At 43.5% G+C, this 20848-nt stretch overlaps 1 protein-coding gene across 3 annotated transcripts in view; it reads left to right on the forward strand.

Annotated features, from left to right (window-relative positions):
- Nucleotides 1-20848, forward strand: part of disp3 (dispatched RND transporter family member 3) — a 743795-nt gene that overhangs the window by 529027 nt on the left and 193920 nt on the right. For all 3 annotated transcript variants that reach the window (XM_068017501.1, XM_068017500.1, XM_068017502.1), the window contains 2 exons: nucleotides 6442-6602; nucleotides 15913-16052. In XM_068017501.1, the coding sequence (XP_067873602.1) occupies nucleotides 6442-6602; nucleotides 15913-16052 (301 nt within the window). The remainder of the gene's footprint in view (nucleotides 1-6441; nucleotides 6603-15912; nucleotides 16053-20848) is intronic.

Below are 20848 nucleotides of genomic sequence, written 5' to 3' on the forward strand. Positions count from 1 at the left end.
GCTTTCTTCACCACCCTGTCTACCTGTGTTGCCACTTTCAGGGAACTATGTACTTGCACCCCAAGGTCTCTCTGCTCAACAACACTCCCCAGGGCACAACATTAGCTATCCTCCAGTCTTCCGGTACCTCACCCTTGGCAAACGATGATACAAGAATCTCTGCCAGGGCCCAAGCAATCTCCTCCCTTGCTTCCCATAGCATCCTCGGATACACCTGGTCAGGCTCTGGGGATTTATCCACCTTAATGCACTTCAAAACCTCCAACACCACCTCCTTTGTAATGTTGATATGCTCCAGGATATCGCTGTTCCCTCCTTTGAACTCACTAGCTTCCATGACCTTCTCCAGACGAGAAGTATTCATTTAAGACCTCGCCCATTTCCTGTGGCTCCACACATAGATTACTACACTGGTCCTTAAGGGGACCTACTCTCTCTCTAGCCACCCTTTTACTCCTAATATACTTAAAGAATCTTTTAGGATTCTCCTTTATCTTATCTGCCAGGGAAATCTCATGGCCCCTTTTCGCCCTCCTTGTTTCCTTCTTAAGTGTAGTCGTACATCCCCTATACTCCTCGAGGGACTCGCTTGATCCCACCTGCCTATACCTGACATATGCCTCCTTCTTTGTCCTGACCAGACCCTCAGTATTCCTCATCAACCAAGGTTCCCTCAACTTACCAGCCTTGACCTTCCATCTGACAGGAACATGCCGGCCCTGAACTCTTCCCATCTCACTTTTAAAAGCCTCCCACTTATCAGACATCCCTTTACCTGTAAACAGCCTCTCCCATTCAACTTTTGAGAGTTCCTGTCTGATGCCATGGAAATTAGCCTTCCCCCAATTTAGGACCTCAACCTGAGGACCAGTCCTATCCTTTTCCATAACTATGGTCACTGGTCCCAAAGTACTCCCCCACTGACACATCAACCACCTGCCCATCCTCATTTCTTAAGAGGAGGTCGAGTGTAGCCCCTTCTCTAGTAGGGCTATTCACATACTGCTTCAGAAAACGATCCTGGATACACTTAACAAATTCTTTCCCATCTGATCCCTTAGCACTAAGGCAGTCCCAGTCAATATTAGGGAAGTTAAAATCACCTACTATTACAACCCTATAATTCCTACACCTATCTGTGATTACCCTACATATATGCTCCTCCACTTCCCTCTGACTATCATGGGCCTATAGTATAATCCCATCAAAGTGATCACCCCTTTCTTATTTCTAAGTTCTACCCATATGGCCGCGCTGGACATTCCCCCCGGGATATCCTCTCTAAGTACTGCCGTGATGTCCTCCCTAATCAATATTGCAACTCCCCCTCCTCTCTTACCACCACCTCTGTCACGCCGGAAGGATCGGTACCCCGGAACATTGAGCTGCCAGTCCTGCCCATCCCTCAACCACGTTTCCGTAATAGCTATAATATCACAATCCCATGTACCGATCCATGCTCTGGGTTCATCTGCCTTACCTGTAAGGCTTCTTGCATTAAAGTAAATGCAGTTTAGTCTACCAGACCTTCCACGCTCCCTGTCCTGCCCCTGCCCGGCATGCCTACTGGACTTGCTTGCTTTAACCTCTACATTTACATCAACTATCTCAACGGAGAGACTACTACTTTGGCTCCCACCCCCCTGCAAGACTAGGTTAAACCCTCCCGAGTAGTACTAGCAAACCTCCCCGCAAGGATATTGGTCCCTTTCCAGTTTAGATGCAACCCGTCCTTCTTGTACCGGTCACCTCTGCACCAGAAGGGATCCCAATGATCCAAGTAGCTGAAGCCCTCCCACCTACACCAGCTCTTCAGCCATGCATTCATTTGCGTTATCCTCCTATTCCTACCCTCACTAGCACGTGGCACAGGGAGTAATCCTGAGATTACAACCCTGGAGGTCCTGCTTTTTAACCTTCTGCCTGACTCCCTAAATTCACTTTGCAGGACCTCATCTCTCTTCCTGCCTATGTCGTTAGTACCAATATGGACCACGACCTCTGGCTATTCACCCTTCCCTTTCAGAATGTCCTGCAGCCGCTCTGAGACATCCTTGACCTTAGCACCAGGGAGGCAACATACCATCCTGGAGTCTCATTTGTGGCCACAGAAATGCCTATCTGCACCCCTTACGATAGAATCCCCTGTCACTATTGCACTTCCACCCCTTTTCCTCCCCTGCTGTGCAGCAGAGCCCTCCGTGGTGCCACAAACTTGGCTGTTGCTGCTTTCCCCTGGGAGGTCATCTCCCCCAACAGTATCCAAAGCGGTATATCTGTTTAAGAGGGGGATGGCCACAGGGGACTCCTGCACTACCTGCCTGGTGGTCACCCATCTCTTTTCTGCCTGTGCAGCCATTACCTGTGGTGTGACCACCTCACTAAACATGCTATCCACGATGTCCTCAGCATCACTGATGCTCCACAGTGAATCCACCTGCAGCTCCAGCTCCGTAATTCGGGTAACCAGTAGCTGCAGATGGATACACTTCCTGCACACATGGTTGTCAGGGACACTGGAAGCGCCCCTGATTTCCCACATAGCACAGGAGGAGCATATCACGGGGCTGAGCTCTCCTGTCATGACTTACCCTTAGATTAATTAGTTACTCCCTTAATTAAAAAAGTACTAATTACACTAGGGGCCTTGTTCTACCCATTCCAATCTAAAGTCCTTAAAAAAAAAAACACTTTAGTACTACTCGCCTTATCACCAGAGGTTTTTTTCTCAACAAAAAATAACTTTCCCCTTATTTAAGATATTTAAATGCACTAACAGCTGCTACTCCCCAACCAATCACCTTGCAGCTCTCCTCTGATGTCACTGTTGGCTTTTTTTTTCAAAACTCCAGCACGCTGGAAGAGCTCCTCTCCGCTCCCCTCACTGTCTCAGCCAAGAAATGATTGCAGGTGAACCAAGGAGATGGGAGGAAATTAAAATAAGTAACTGCTAAAAATTAGTGTACGTGCACGTGAATCAGACATACAGGTAGAAAACATAGAGTGAAACAGAAACATATGGACAAGAGAGACTAATATGCAGAGGAACACTTATCACAGGAAGATTGCCCCTAGTCATTTGTAATGGTCACATTTTCAACCAGTCAGTCATGGTCACAGAAAACATTTTTTAAACTTTTTTGCTCAGTTTTTAACCGCATTTAACAAAAAAGATGAATAAATAAATGTGGAATCAAATAAGTTTTTTTTATTTGAATAGTGAAGTAATTACATTTTTAGTGACATTCACACTGCATAGGGATTTATCTGCTGCACGGAATTGCATTTTGTCTGTTTGGTAATTAGTTTCTGGACACTTAAATATAATTATTAATATAACATAAGGCATTTGAATATCATTAATGGTTTCAGTTATAATGAGCTAATGAAATAAGCCTTCAATGTCTTCAGTCTTCAGCCCACTGAGTTCCTTTTACTGGTTCTTCCTGTGATAAGTGTTCCTGAATATGGAACACATGCATGCTTAGCTACACACCATATTTAATAGTGTTTAAAGCCTGTATTAGTCAAGTCCTGCTCTTCAGCCAAAGTAAAACAAAATGTTTGCATTTGTTCCCTCTTTTACCTGTCTCTTCTCTCAAATGTTTCCATTTTGATGTTGAACCCCAAAGCTGGCAATGCATATCTCAAGTTCAGTATTTACACAGTGCAGAGACGTTTATTCATTTTTAAAGTGACGTTTATATCGGTCTGCTGGGAGCCTGGTCTCCTTGAGCTAGCTCCCCAGCATTTATGCTGTAAAATTTGTAGATCAGCAGCAACCTTGTACACCCAGGTAAGACTTGAGATCTACAATTCTGCCATCAGTCTATGCAAACTGAGTGTAAAAGTGTAAATGTCAGGAGCTGATTCAGACACGAGGCTTGTGGAATCCAAGCTCCCATTTTTTATTTTATTTTTTTTTATTTTAGAGATACAGCACTGAAACAGGCCCTTCGGCCCACCGAGTCTGTGCCGACCAACCCATTTATTCTAACCCTGCAGTAATCCCATATTCCCTATCACCTACCTACACTAGGGGCAATTTACAATGGCCAATTTACCTATCAACCTGCAAGTCTTTGGCTGTGGGAGGAAACCGGAGCACCCGGCGGAAACCCACGCGGTCACAGGGAGAACTTGCAAACTCCGCACAGGCAGTACCCAGAATTGAACCCGGGTCCCTGGAGCTGTGAAGCTGCGGTGCTAACCACTGCGCCACTGTGCCACTCCCATATAGAAGTGGCTTTCACTCTGAGCTAGAAATAAGCACTACTTTCTAGAATCAGACAGTGTTTTTATTTTTTGAAAATTACCTCTGATTTTTTTCCCCCTTAACAATTGTCATGTGAATGCAGCAATTTGTGTTAGGCGATAACTCAATGGACAGAACTGTATTTTTTAGTTGGGTTGATTGGACAGGCCTCTAAGTAAAACATGTTAATATTGGACAGTTAGGGAACTGAAAGTACTGAGACACCTTCCTGGAGAGGATTTTGTATCTCATGGCTTTGGTGTGCTTGGTAGTCTCCTGATTTGAAATGCTACCTGTACGTTGATGCATGCCCTAAACTAGCTTACATTTGGGCACAAAAGTGGCAGCATAAGTATAATTGTAGACTTTAATCATTCTGGTCAGGGTACTTTGTAGAAAAGCTCTTCAAGAAGTACAAAAACTTTAATTCCAAACCTGGATAGTGAGTAGGATGGGGCAGCACAACAGGATCATGATTTGAGCTCTCATCATTCATCTACATGTTAAGATGCACAAGTAAGTGGTTCGAAGAACAGCCTTCTGTTTTTAAAATCATACTTCTGGGAGGATGATCTCCATGTGGAAGATATAGGGATTTTGTAAATGTTTCCTTCATAAACAGGTTTACAAAGAGGTCTTCCTTGTCAACTCAAAAGTTGCATTCTCGACTCCCAAAACTGAATGGGTGGCAGCTTTGGGTAATTATCAAGAGTTTTGCCAATTTTTCATCTGTTTTGTGATTCAACACTTTCCGTAAATCAGACCTGTGTGCAAGTTTGATGCAGCATAATTAATTTCAGTACAAATTCACCAGTAACAGTCTGCCAATGGTTAACTCAGCTGTTTAACCCAAGGACAGGATTGAACTCTTAACCATGTGCTTTCCAGTTAAACAGCTGATCTACACTCACTGCCTGGCTTTGTTTATGAAGCACCACTATTTGAGAAGTGTGCTGTAGAAGTCAGCAGTGTTAGTGGTGCTCGGGGGAAGAAAAGAGAAACAATTTTAAAAAGTACCAATTACATTTCAGTGCCTTTTATAATGGTGTTCTTTAAATCTGAAATTACTAAATTCAGTTTCTGTAGACTGGATTGAGTTGGGTCTACAAATCCGTTACTGGGCTTTAGAAACTGGATTGAACATTGTAAAAACAGAAACAGTTCATGGGCACTGGGCTCCCAGAATTAAAGTTAAAAGACCAATCGAAAAACAGCTTTTCATAAAGTCAGTATTCTAGATGAGAAGGGGATACTGGGAGTTTGCAGCAAATAGGAATATCAGCCTCGTACGCCGTTTGGAACAGAAATGGCACGAGGAAGAGAGGTGGTTGAGGACAAGATTCTTTTAAAAGATTGTAAATGTGATCCTCCTCAAGTTTCTAAGTAGCCCCAGCAGTTAGAGCATCTATGCGTGTATTGGGAAAATAGCCCTAATAATTTGTCAGTACCATTGAATTCAACTCTAACACATTAAGCACTGCCTATTTCAGACAATTCATTAGGTTTACCGTCGCACCAGTTTAAAGTGCGATTAATTGCTTTTAATTATTTACCTAAGATGTAACTGAGTGCGTTGGTGTGATGTCCACCCCTTTTGTCTGTTTTTAATGCCCCGGAGACATTGGAGTTGCCCAAAGTCTGTACTTTTTGACTGGTTAGCAGTGCTAACAGCCTAGCTTCAACCAGATGTTCACTAAATGCAAATGATCTGTGACTGTCTGTTTAAATAAATTATCTGATTTGGATCAATTTAACACCATGCAATACAATCCCAATCACTTTTAACAAGATTAGGGAACATAGTTCCTTACCTGTTCAAAATCTTCGGCACTCGCATATAGCGAGCAAATAGTATTCACATGAACGTGCCCACTGTATGCGATGGAGACTGTTATCAAATCCTATCAGGCAGTACATTCCAGATCATCACAACTCTGAACTCTTCAAACTCCTGTAGGGTTTGAAATCTCTTTCTGTTTTTAAATAGTGCATCTGAATGAATTGCCTCTTCCTGCCATTTGAAGGAAAGATTAACCCATTTAAAATAAATCTTTGTTAAAATAGCAAGCATAGGAATTTCATCTAAGCACATTGATGTACAATGAGATTTCCACCCCATAGTTTTCAAAGGGTCAAAACGCCAGGTGTATTATTCGTTTTTTCAGCAATAAATATTGTATTTCCAGGGGTTGATGATGTCTTCGTTTTCATCAACACTTTCCGGCAAGCGAGCCACCTTCGCAACCCACAGGAGAGGATGGTTCATACCATCAAAACAGCGGGGAAAGCCACCTTCTTCACCTCATTCACCACAGCTTCCGCATATGCGGCAAATATATTTTCCCAGGTTAGTTAATTATAACAGACTTTCTCCTGTGCGGTCTGCTAATTTATTCCATTTATGTGATTGACACACTTCCCTGTTTATTTCTGTTTGCATTTTTTTTTGCACAATAATGTTGCTTACAAGGCCAAACTCACAGGCTGGCTGTTATTCCAGAGAGTGAGGCGTTGAGTAAAATCTGTTAATTAGGTGAAGCTGAGTGCTCACACTGACCACTCCAGTTTCTTCTGATATTCAAAGCATTCCAAGACAGATGGTAGAATGTACAGACAGTGCTGTGTGTACATCAAATGGTACCAGGGATGGGGAGACTTCAGTTACAAGGAGAGACTTGGAGAAGCTGGGATTGTTCTCTAGAGCAGAGAAGGGTAAGGGGAGATTTACTAGAGATGTTCAAAATAATGAGAAGTTTTGATTGAGTAGACAGGGAGAAAATGTTTCCACTGGCAGTAGAGTGCGTATGCAGAGGACACAGATTTAAGTTAACTTGCATAAGAACGAGAAGGTGATGTGAGTGTTTTTAATGCAGTGAGTTGTAATGATCTGGAATGCATTGCCTGAAAGTGTGTCATACTTATACAGCACAGAAAAAGGCCCTTCGGCCCATCGTGTCCATGCTGACCACCAAGCACCTATCTATTCTAATCCCATTTTCCAGCATTTGGCCCACAGCCTTGTATGCTATGGCATTTTAAATGCTCATCTAAATACTTCTTAAATGTTGTGAGGGTACCTGCCTCTACCACTCCTTCAGGCAATGTGTTCCAGATTCCAACCACCCTCTGGGTAAAAAGATTTTTCCTCAAATCCCGTCTAAACCTCCTGCCCCTACCTTAAATCAATACCCCCTGGTTATTGACACCTCCGCTACTGGAAAAAGTTTCTTCCTCTCTACCCTATCTATGCCCCTCATAATTTTGTCTACCTTAATCAGGTCCCCCCTCAGCCTTCTCTGCTCTAAGGAAAACAACCCTAGCCTATCCAGTCTCTCTTCATAGCTGAAATGCTCCTATCCAAGCAACATCCTGATGAATCTCCTCTGCAACATCTCCAGTGCAATCCCATCCTTTCTACTGTGTGGTGACGAGAACTGTACACAGTACTCCAGCTATGGTCTAACTAGTGTTTTATACAGCTCCATCATAACCTCCCTGCTCTTATAGTCTATGCCTCAGGTGATAAAGGCAAGTATCCCATATGCCTTCCTAACCACCTTATCTACCTGTACTGCTGCCTTCAGTGATCTATGGACAAGTACACCAAGGTCCCTCTGATCCTGTGTACTTCCTATGGGCCTACCATCCATTGTATATTCCCTTGCCTTGTAGTCCTCCCAAAATGCATCACCTCACACTTCTCAGAATTAAATTCCATCTGCCACTGCTCTGCCCATCTTACCAGCCCATCTACATCGTCCTGTAATCTAAGGCTTTCCTCCTCACTATTTACGACACCATCTATTTTCGAGTCATCTGCAAACTTACTTATCATACCTCCTATATTCACGTCTAAATCATTAATGTACACTACAAACAGCAAGGGTCCCAGCACCGATCCCTGCGGTACACCACTGGTCACAGGCTTCCACTTGCAAAAACAACCCTCGACCATTAACTTCTGCCTTCTGCCACTAAGCCAATTTTGGATCCAATTTGCCAAATTGCCCTGTATCCCAAGGACTCTTATTTTCTTAACAAATCTCCCATGTGGGACCTTATCAAAAGCCTTACTGAAGTCCATGTAGACTACATCAACTGCTTTACCCTCATCTACACACCTAGTCACCTCCTCGAAAAATTCAATCAAATTTGTTAGACACGATCTCCCCCTGACAAAGCCATGCCGACTATCCCTGATTAATCCCTGCCTCTCCAAGTGGAGATTAATCCTGTCCCTCAGAATCTTTTCCAATAATTTCCCAACCACTGATGTTAGACACACTGGCCTGTAATTACTTGGTTTATCCCTGCTACCCTTCTTGAATAATGGTACCACATTCACTGTCTTCCAGTCATCTGGCACCTCTTCTGTGGCCAGAGAGGATTTGAAAATTTGTGTCAGAGCCCCTGCAATCTCCTTCCTTGCCTCACATAGCAGCCTGGGATACATCTCATCTGGGCCTGGGGATTTCTCCACTTTTAAGCCCGCTAAACCCATGAATACCACCTCCCCTTTCAATGCTAATTTGTTCAAATATATCACACTTCCCCTCCCTGATCTCTACGCCTACATCGTCCTTCTCCACACTGAACACAGATGAAAAGTAATCATTCAAAGCCTCACCTACACCCGCCGGCTCCACACACAGATTGTCACTTTGGTCCCTAATGGGCCCTACTCTTTCCCTGCTTATCCTCTTGCCCTTAATATACTTATAAAACATCTTGGGATTTTCCTTTATCTTGTCCGCCAGTGTTCTTTCATGCCCTCTCTTCGCTCTCCTAATTACTTTTTTAAGTACCCTCTCCCCGCCCCCCCCCCCCCCCCTAAACTTTCTATACTCCTCTAGGGCCTCTGCTGTTTTCAGCCCTCTGATTCTGTCATAAGCCTCCTTTTTTTTCCTTATCCAATCCTCTGTATCCCTTGACATCCAGGGTTCTCTGGACTTGTTGGCCCTACCCTTCACCTTAATAGGAACATGTTGGCCCTGAACTCTCACTATTTCCTTTTTGAATGACTCCCACTGATCTGATGTAGACTTTCCTACAAGGAGCTGCTCCCAGTCCACTTTGGCCCGATCCTGTTTTATCATATTGAAATCGGCGTTCCCCCAATTCAGTACCTTTATTTCTGGTCCATCTTTGTCCTTTTCCATAACTACCTTAAATCTTCCAAAGTTATGGTCACTATCCCCGAAATGTTCCCCCACTGACACTTCTACCACTTGTCTGGCTTCATTTCCTAAGATTAGGTCCAGTACCGCCCCTTCTCTTGTTGGACTTTCTACGTGCTGGCTCAAAAAGCTCTCCTGGATGCACTTTAAGAATTCTGCCCCCTTTAAGCCTTTTGCACTCAGTCTATCCCAGTTAATGTTGGGGAATTTGAAATCCCCTACTATTATTACCTTATTATTTTTACACCTCTCTGAGATTTGCCTACATATCTGCTCCTCTATCTCTCCCTGACTTTTTGGAGACCTGTAGTACACTCCCAGAAAAGTGATTGCCCCCTTTTTGTTTTTAAGTTCTACCCATATGGCCTCATTTGAGAAACCTTCTAAGATATCATCCCTCCTTACTGTAGTAATTGACTCCTTGATCAATAGTGCAATGCCACCTCTTCTTTTACACCGAAATCCCCCCGCCCCTCCGGTCACGCCTCAAGATTCTATACCCTGGAATACTGAGCTGCCAGTCCTGCCCTTCCCTCAACCATGTCTCTGTGATAGCAATAATATCATATTCCCATGTGTTAATCAACGCCCTCAATTTATCTGCCTTACTTGTAAGACTCCTTGCGTTAAAATAGATGCAATCCAGCCTTGCATTATTCGCTTGTGAAAGCAGATTTAATAGTAACAATCAAAAGAGAATTGGATAAATACATGAAGTGGAAAAAGGATATGGGGAAAGAATTGGACTCGCTGGATAGCTCCTTAAAGAGCCAACACAGGCACGATGGACCAAATGGTCTTCTGTGTTTATGCTTTTATGATATGAAGTGTTACTATTAACTAAGTTGGGTGTAAGAGCATAAGAAATAACAGCAGGATTAGGCCATTCAGCCTTCGAGCCCACTCTGCCATTCAATGAGATCATGGCTGATCTTCTACTTCAACACCATTTTCCTGCACTATCCCTGTATCCCTTGATGTTTTTAATATGTAGATGCTGTTTGTCATTTTTATAAATGACCTGGAAGAGGGTGTAGAAGGGTGGGTTAGTAAATTTGCGGATGACACGAAGGTCGGTGGAGTTGTGGATAGTGCCGAAGGATGTTGTAGGGTACAGAGGGACATAGATAGGCTGCAGAGCTGGGCTGAGAGATGGCAAATGGAGTTTAATGCGGAAAAGTGTGAGGTGATTCACTTTGGAAGGAGTAACAGGAATGCAGAGTACTGGGCTAATGGGAAGATTCTTGGTAGTGTAGATGAACAGAGAGATCTTGGTGTCCAGGTACATAAATCCCTGAAAGTTGCTACCCAGGTTAATAGGGCTGTTAAGAAGGCATATGGTGTGTTAGCTTTTATTAGTAGGGGGATTGAGTTTCGGAGCCACGAGGTCATGCTGCAGCTGTACAAGACTCTGGTGAGACCGCACCTGGAGTATTGCGTGCAGTTCTGGTCACCGCAATATAGGAAGGATGTGGAAGCTTTGGAAAGGGTGCAGAGGAGATTTACTAGGATGTTGCCTGGTATGGAGGGAAGGTCTTACGAGGAAAGGCTGAGGGACTTGAGGTTGTTTTCGTTAGAGAGAAGGAGGAGGAGAGGTGACTTAATAGAGACATATAAGATAATCAGAGGGTTAGATAGGGTGGATAGTGAGAGTCTTTTTCCTCGGATGGTGATGGCAAACACGAGGGGACATAGCTTTAAGTTGAGGGGTGATAGATATAGGACAGATGTTAGAGGTAGTTTCTTTACTCAGAGAGTAGTAGGGGCGTGGAACGCCCTGCCTGCAACAGTAGTAGACTCGCCTACTTTAAGGGCATTGAAGTGGTCATTGGATAGACATATGGATAAAAATGGAATTCTGTAGGGCAGATGGTTTCACAGGTCGGCGCAACATCGAGGGCCGAAGGGCCTGTACTGCGCTGTAATGTTCTAATTCTAATTCTAAATCTACCGATCTCTGTCTTGAACCTACTCAACGACTGAGCCTCCACAGCCCTCTGGGGAAGAGAATTCCAAAGATTCACCACCCTCTGAGTAAAGAAATTCCTCCTCATCTCAGCCTAAATGGCCTGCCCCTTATTCTGAGACTGTGTCCCATGGTTCTAGACTCCCCAGCCAATGGAAACATCCTTCCTGCATCTACCCTGTCGAGCCCTGTAAGAATTTTGTATGTTTGAATGAGATCACTTCTCATTCTTCTAAACTCCAGAGAATAAAGGCCAAGTCTATTTAATCTTTCCTCATAGGACAATCCCTCCATCCAAGGAATTGGTTTGGTGAACCTTTGTTGCACTCCCTTTCTGGCAAGTATATCTTTCCTTAGGTAAGGAGACCAAAACTGCACACAATACTCCAGGTGCAGGCTCACAAAAGTTCTATGTAATTTCAGTAGGACATCTTTACTCCCAAACTCAAATCCTTTTGTATTAAAGGCCAACATACCATATGCCTTCTTAATTGCTTGCTGTATCTGCCTTCAGTGACTCATGAACAAGGACACCCAAGTCCCTTTAAAGTTCAACACTACCCAGCCTCTCACCATTTTAGAAATACTCTGTATTTATGTTTTTCCTACCAAAGTGGATAATCTCACTTTTCTCCACATTGTATTCTATCTGCCAAATTTTTGTCCACTCGCTTAGCCTCTCCAGATCCTCTTGAAGCGTCTTTGCATCCTCTTCACAACTCTTACTTACACCGAGTTTTGTGTCATCTGCAAACTTGGAAATATTACATTTATTCCCCACATCCAAATCATTGATATAGATTGTGGATAGCTGGGGCCAAAGCATTGGTCCTTGAGGTAGCCCACTAGTCACAGCCTGCCAACCTGAAAATGACCCATTTATTCCTACTTTCTGATTTCTATAACCCCGTTGGCACAAGTGAGAATGACTTGTGTGAGATTGACTTGTTTAGCCTGTCCAATTTGCAGCGAAATGTTTTAGTTTTAATAACAGGGTGGTCTTCAATGTTAGGAGGATTAATGGCCCAAAATCCTCCTATCTGTTTGAAGGGCTGCACAGCTCATTTTGATTTCAGATTCATTTTTCCAGATCTAATGTCCTTTTAGAAAGGAAACATGCCATTCCTATCCAGTCTAACCACATATCTGTGCCTTCGTAAACACAGAAGGAGGTTAGTTGGCCCACTGTGCCTGTGTTGGCTCTTTGAGGAACTATCCAATGAGTTCCACTCTTTCCTAATAGCCTGCAACTTTTTCCACTTCATGTATTTGTCCAATTCCCTTTTGATCATTACTATTGAATCTGCTTCCACCACCCTTTCAGGCAGTGCATTCCAGATCATTACGACTCATTGCACTAAAAACATTCTTATCCCTCTTCTGGGCCATCACTAAGACTGACTAATTCTACCTTTGTAACGTCACTGGTCTCTATCCCTGCCTCCGCTCACCTTCTACTGAAACCCTCATCCATGCTTCTGTTACCTCTACATTTGCCTATTCCAACAGACTCCAGGCTGACTGCCCATCTTCCACCCTCTGTAAGCTTGAGGGCATCCAAAACTGTTCATGTCCTAACTCACACCAAGTCCTGTTTACCCATCACCCCACTAGTTCGTTGACCTATATTGGCTCCCGGTTAAGCGATGTCTCCATTTTAAAATTCTCACCCGTGGTTTCAAATTCTTCCGTGGCCTTGCCCCTCCCTATCTTTGTAACCTCCTTCAACGCGCCGAGATATCTGCAGTCCTCCAATTCTGACCTCTTGCACATCCCTGATTTTAATAGCTCCATCATTTGCGGCCGTGCCTTCAAACTCTGAGGCCCGAAGCTCTGGAATTTCCTCTCTAATCCTCTCTGCCTCTCTTCTGCTCATTAAATCTCTTTGACCTCATCTGCTCTAATATCTCCTTAGGCATTCAGTGTCAAATTTTGTTTGACAATTGCTCCTATAAAGCACTTTGGGACTTTTTACTATGTTAATGGCTCTGTATCAATACAAGTTATTATATGTGTCTCCAATCCTACACCAATGTGGTTGACTCGTAATTGACCTCTGAAGTAGCCTAGCAAGCCAGTCAGTTGTATCAAACTGCTATCAGTAAAAGAAGCCCCACCATCAACTTCTCAGGACAACTTGGGATGGGCAGTAAATATTGACCTTGCAAACGATACTCACATCCTAATAAGGACTTAAATTAGTTTCTTCACCCACTTTTTACTTGCCATCACAGCTTTGATGATTGCCCAAATTATGTATCAACATTGCACAATCTTTTATGTCAACTTGACTCAGTTGGTAGCACTCTTGTCTGTGTGTCAGAGGTTATGGGTTCAATCCACATTCCAGGGCTGAGCTCAAATCTTGGTCAGAGCAGCTACAACTGGTCTAAAAGACTACATCCCCAGATATATAGTTGTCATTTATATGGTATTCACATTCAAACAGGTGCAGGTTGCTCTGTTTGTGGTCAGCAGCTCAGCATCTGTCCATCAGTTAGTAACTTAGATAATAAGTTTTGTCACTTACATTTTGTTAATGTTTATAATATATTGTGTGGAAGTAATTTTTCTGAGATTATTAATGTGAAGAATGTTAATGCTGGATGATTGTTTTTAATTTAGTTGACAGTATCAACATCATATCCTCCTCGATCAGATATCGAATGGTTAAATTCTTTATTGCCTCAATTTAATGCCTTAGTCCCCACCTCAGAACAGGATCACAGAATAATACAGTGCAGAAGAGGTCCTTCAGCCCATCGAGTCTGCACCGAAGCATTAAAGACACCTGACCTGTCTACCTAATCCCATTTGCCAGCACTTGGCCCATAGCCTTGAATGTTATGACGTGCCAAGTGTTCATCCAGGTACTTTTTAAAGGATGTGAGGCAACCCGCCTCTACCACCCTCCCAGGCAGGGCATTCCAGACAGTCACCACCCTCTGGGTAAAAAAGTTCTTCCTCAACAGTGGCGCAGTGGTTAGCACCGCAGCCTCACAGCTCCAGCGACCCGGGATCAATTCTGGGTACTGCCTGTGTGGAGTTTGCAATTTCTCCCCGTGTCTGCGTGGGTTTCCTCCGGGTGCTCCGGTTTCCTCCCACATGCCAAAGACTTGCAGGTTGATAGGTAAATTGGCCATTATAAATTGCCCCTAGTATAGGTAGGTGGTAGGGAAATATAGGGACAGGTGGGGATGTGGTAGGAATATTGGATTAGCGTAGGATTAGTATAAATGGGTGGTTAATGGTCGGCACAGACTCGGTGGGCCGAAGGGCCTGTTTCAGTGCTGTATCTCTAAACTAAACTAAACTAAATCCCCCTTAAACCTCCCGCCCCTCACCTTAAACCTGTGACCCCTCGTAACTGACCCTTCAACTAAGGGGAACAGCTGCTCCCTATCCACCCTGTCCATGCCCCTCCTAATCTTGTACACCTCGATCAGGTCACCCCTTAGTCTTCTCTGCTCCAGCAAAAGCAACCCAAGCCTATCCAACCTCTCTTCATAGCTTAAATGTTCCATCCCAGGCAACATCCTGGTGAATCGCCTCTGCACCCCCTCCAGTGCAATCACATCCTTCCTATAATGTTGCGACCAGAATTGCACACAGTACTCCAGCTGTGGCCTTACCAAAGTTCTATACAACTCCAACATGACCTCCCTGCTTTTGTAATCTATGCCTCGATTGATAAAGGCAAGTGTCCCATATGCCTTTTTCACCATCCTATTAACCTGCCCTTTTGCCTTCAGAGATCTATGGACAAACACGCCAAGGTCTCTTTGTTCCTCGGAACTCCCCAGTGTCAGGCCATTCATTGAATACTTCCGTGTCACATTACTCCTTCCAAAGTGTATCACCTCACACTTTTCAGCGTTAAATTCCATCTGCCACTTTTCTGCCCATTTGACCATCCCGCCTATACCTTCCTGTAACCTAAGACACTCCACCTCACTGTTAACCACTCGGCCAATCTTTGTGTCATCCGCGAACTTACTGATCCAACCCCCCACATAGTCGTCTATGTCGTTTATATAAATGACAAACAATAGGGGGCCCAGCACAGATCCCTGTGGTACGCCACTGGACACTGACTTCCAGTCACTAAAACAGCCGTCTGTCATCACTCTCTGTCTCCTACAGCTAAACCAATTTTTTAAGTTGGATTAAGTATGAGGAAAATGACAACAGCACTACACCTTCATCAATATGAGGTTTTTATTTTCCAAAACCAGACACCCACTTGGCCTTGCTGAACAATCTGCCAATTTTGCCCTAAATCATGATCAGTACATTCACGCCCTCCAGGAAATGCAATATGCCTGCCAAAGACACATTTCACATACAAACCTTACTGCCAGCTGGAGAGGAAACAAGTCTGGCTAGATTTGAACCAAAGATAATGTGCTAATCCAATACCCAGATTATTCCACTATCAGTACTGACTCATGGCCCGTTTGGCCAATGTTACTGTTCAAGAACTTAATTTAATAATCCTTTTTTGTTCCCACCAGATTCCAGCTGTCCATGACTTTGGACTGTTTATGTCTTTGATAGTTGCTTGCTGCTGGATGGCTGTTCTGTTCCTTATGCCAGCTGCACTCTGCATTTGGAGTCAGTACATTTCGCCTCTGGAGATATTCTGCTACTCCAGGTAGGGGCAGGTTTCTTCTGCATGCATTTATCAAAGTGAAAGCTGGCATTGCTGAAGAACATGAGTGTAACATTGGGTGTACTTTTAGAAGTCAGAATATGTTGCAATATTAATATGGGTGTTGTGTTAGACTCTAACTTCCACCTGAATATGTTAAGAATATTTATTCTGTCAGCAAATGACTCAGAAAATGTGTGCTGTGAGTATCTGAGCCACACAGACCAGGAAGGTCCCAGCTTCCATTCTCAAATTAGTGGTGAATTATTGGAGGTGAAATTGGACGCAAAATGTGCATTATCATCAGTCACCTGTCAGAGCCCCTGCCCCGTGCCCCTGGCCAGTCCCAAATTCAGTTTTATTGACATTAATAGAAACGAATATCAGCTATGTTGCTTAACAGGTGTAAAAGCGATTCTGCCTGTTTTGCGCCCCCATCCATGCCCAATTTCACCCCTAAAGAGTTCTCAATGGAAGGATACAGTTGGCCTCTGGATTAAGTAGGAGGAAAATGACAAGGCTTCCTGTTCTTGATCATTGTATATTAACCACTACTTTAAGTGTGCATGCTGCTATGGAGAAATGTTGAGGGAAGACCAGGTTCCTCCATGCAGAGGAACAAAGAAGAGCACTTCATGGGTACCTATATGATGCCAGCTCCAAACAACAAGATGACCAGAAATGCTGGGGAGAAAACTCAAGTTTTATGCCATCAGAGCAAAAGAATGCATTGCTTAAATAGTATGTTCAGGAGGAAATAGTTAGCACATATAAATTCTACATGGTTTCTTACAACTGAGGCTGGAGGAGTGCACTGTCTTTCTTTAGTTCCACTTCTCCATGGATCACAATGTATATTTAAATGTTTTACTTAGTTACTGATATGGCCAATTAAATGCTCTAATTTTATTTCAGAACAAAATCCACCATCCAAGTTTTTTTTATTAAAACAACAAAATTATTAATTTATTATAAATAAGACTGATTCAATCAAGATACAAAGCATTAACACACAGGTTGAAATATGAAAGTTCCCTTCTAAATTAACCCAATGCACACGTACCCACACGCACACCGGTTAAAGAAAAAATAAAGAAGTTTTCTCCGCAGAGATCTCTTTACAAAAAAAGAAAAAAATGCTTTGGCCAAATACTTGTTAATTCTTAAAGGAAAAAGGGATAAGATATGCGATGTTCTCCACTGGCCCATTTAGTCTGGCATCCAGATACTTGTAGACGGCTGTCATTGGGATCTTTTTGGAGCAGTTGTCTTCAGGTGACATTGAGGATTAGTCGGCAGGCTTTTCAGGAGAAATGCGGCATCAATTTCTCAAATCCACACACTGAATTCTCAAGGTTTCTCAAAGGGGTGGAAAAAGATTATCTTGTGGCTTCTCTTTTAGAAGGCTGACCCCCAACTGACTCAGAACAATATCCAAAACAAAACCAACTCTTGACCACCATAAATCTTAACGTGTCACTTCTCTGTAAACAACACCCCCAGTCAGAAGGCTCCTGCTGTTTACTTCGCTTAAGACATGTGACTTCCAGTAAGTGTGTTTTTAAACAAAATCCCCAAGTCCTTCTAGTGAGCTTTTGCATCTACGGAATCTCTTCACTCTTCCAAGTGAATCAACGTCCACAATTTTTAAACACAGATCCTGAAAAATATTTTAAAAATTGAAGGACTTTCCGAACAGGTTCAAGAACTGATGAATTGTAAATGTTAGCTGTTGATGAGCTTCATCATTTCTGAACTCTTGGCATAACCTTGTTCTGAAATAATATTTGTAATACATGACCATGAAGTCCTTTCTTTTAATCCACTAAAATTAAAATCTGTAAGAGAACCACATGGAGTTTTTACAAAATTTCATTATTATTGTTAAATTGAATTGAGAAGCATTTTTATAATAGCCCAGGTGACTTATCACATCTGTTCAAAACAACTCAAAGTGCTTCACATACAATAAATTACTTTCAAGTGCACCATTAAATATACAAACACATTTTGCACACAGCTGGATCTTACGATCAGCAAAGGGATGAGTGAGCAATTACTTTTTTATGGTGGTATTGGTTTGGAGGAGAAATTTTGGCCTGGAAACTGAGAAAACTCATTGCTGTTATTCAAATCGTGCCAAAAGATCTTTGACATCAACTTAAGCAGGGGAAGGAGCCTCAGTGCAACATCATCAAAGGGACAATCACTCTGACAGTGCTGCACTACCTTAGTATCAGCCTAGGTTTTGTGTTCAAGGGCTGGTCTTGAACACGCACCTAGCTTAGAAATGAGAGTTTTACCAGTTGATCAAAGCTGACACTCAGTTTTAGCTACTTATTTTCTTTATACTATTAGGTGAAACTGTAAGCTAGTAAAAGTGTTAAACATGAAACATTTTCTTTCGCACCCAGTGTTGGGCACTATCAATGGCAGATAGTACAGCAATGGTGTATGCCCATTAGTGATAATGTCACTTAACACTAACCATCTGCTTCAACTACCTTTAGAACAGAAACCCATACTGCATCCCCAGCAACGTTTCCATTTCCTCCAGCTGATATTCTTCCAGGCTCACTTCTCAAATTGTGCCTGTGCAGCTGTTGGGTAAAGATGAGGGCAGGCTTGTCTTTAATGCCTCCCATGGTGAAATTAAACATTACGCCAGGTCCACATGTATACTGACGAAGCCTAGTTCTACCTCACTACCATCTCGCTCACCCCCTCCACTGTCTCTTTGTTGTCAGACGAGTGGTCCGACATCTAATCCTGGATCAGCTGCAATTTCCTCCAATTAAACATTGGGAAGACCAAATCCATTGTCTTTGGGCCCCCACCACGAATTCCATTCCCTAGCCACCGATTCCATCCCCCTCCCTGCCACTGTTTGAGATTAAACCAGGTTTTTTGCAACCTGAGTTAATTAAGTTAAGCTTCCAACCTCATATCCTCTCCGTCACAAAGATCACTTACTTCCATCTCCACAATATTGCCTATCTATGTCCCTGCCTCAGCTTATCTGGTGAAACCCTCCTCCATGCTTTCTAATATTATACTGGCTGGCCTTCCAACTTCCACCCTCCATAAGCTTGAAATCATCCAAAATTCTGCTACTCATATTCTAACCCAACCCACACCAAGGGCTGGATCTTACTAGCGCGCTGCAACTCACAGCGGCATGCTTTGAAGTTGGTGGTCTGCCCGCATGCAGTGGCTGCCGCTGAGCCCCTGCTTTTTTTCACGTGGGGGCTCATTAGCATCACAGCCCCAGCACCTACTTTCTGACCGCTGCCAAATAAATATCTACCTCACTATTGAAGAGTGAGGATGCTGTCAATATAGCAGAAAGTGCTGGAGAAAATCAGCGGGTCTGGCAGCATCTGTGTAGAGAGAAGGTCACAGACCTGAAAGTTAACTATGCTTCTCTTTCCACAGATGCTGCCAGACCTTCTGAGTTTCGCCAGCACTTTCTGCTTTGCTGCCACATACTTACTCTGCTTTGTCACAGTGTCTTGTGCAGTTGAGACCCTCCTCTTCCATTAAAGGGTAACATTCCTTCTTGTAGGTGTGCTGCACCTGGGTGAATAATCTTAATTTTGCTCATACCAGGATGTGAGACTGAATTGTATCATAAAAGGCAAATACATAACAGAAATAAAAGCATCATTTAACAATATCTACATACTATGGGCTTGGAACCACCTGACTATGAAATGCCGCAGACTAATATGCATTTGTACTTTGTATTCATTTCTCTGCGAACTGTTATGTGAAAAGACATGTAAACTGGAATTAAAAATACTCTTAAAGAACCAGGAAAATATGTTTATTTTCTAGCTGCATTGCAAACCAGAAATATTACGTCAATAATTATGATCCGCTGCTGCAGAAGCAAAGTGTACATGAACATGTGTCGATCTGTCATCAGTGAAAAACCAGGACAACAGCACAGATTTCTTCAATAGTCCTGCATTAATTTTCAAACATATGCGAGAAAAACCTTGCAGCCAGAAGTTAGAGCAGTTACACTGTGGAATCACCTTTGCATTTAAAGGACCAGAGCAAAAACCAAAGATAGCAGAGGGGCACTCTCGGGTGGCCCCACAGTTCAGCGATGCCTTCCTGCTCACTGTCCCCCAGGCTGTGTGGGCAAGGTGGGAGGTCCTTTTTCCCACCAATGGTCAGAAGAAGCCCTCCCGCCCAAGCAAGGCAGCCACGCTGGAGGTGGCAGAGAAGGTAAGTAACTGTGGGGCCATGAGGTGTCAAAGGGTCCAGTGCCGGAAGAGGATGAACGATCATTCCCCCAGCTAGCCAGGGCCCTCCAGGCCTCATGTGCACTTAGTACGACCATCAAAATCATCCACAGCCAAAGGGCGATCTGATCAGCAGCCTTCCTCCAGTCAGGCTGCTAGCGCAGAAGTGGCACTACGAAGGAGCACCCACAAGCGTTTCCAAAAACCATTGTGACACAAACGGGTCTGCACGGGTGACACAACACTGTGAAAAGTTCAATCTCTAAATCTTCTTCACTAATATGTTTGTTTCTTTTACTGTATGACTGATGTGTGCCAGCATGTTCCGATCGTGTCTCCTCCCATTACATCAGTGGCCTTTTAGAACTGCCAATGTATGGAATAACATCATTGCCATGCCAGTATTACTTGATTGTGTCTCCATGGATGCAGTAACATGGACAATGGTTCAGTTTGCTGCTGCCTCTAATGGTTCAGACAAAGATGTTGCAGATGCAGACTGCTGCACAGCAGGTGATCAAGGGCGCTGTGTGGCTTGCAGAGCTC

Source organism: Heterodontus francisci, chromosome 37 (assembly GCF_036365525.1).
Source record: "Heterodontus francisci isolate sHetFra1 chromosome 37, sHetFra1.hap1, whole genome shotgun sequence".
Lineage (NCBI taxonomy): Eukaryota > Metazoa > Chordata > Chondrichthyes > Heterodontiformes > Heterodontidae > Heterodontus > Heterodontus francisci.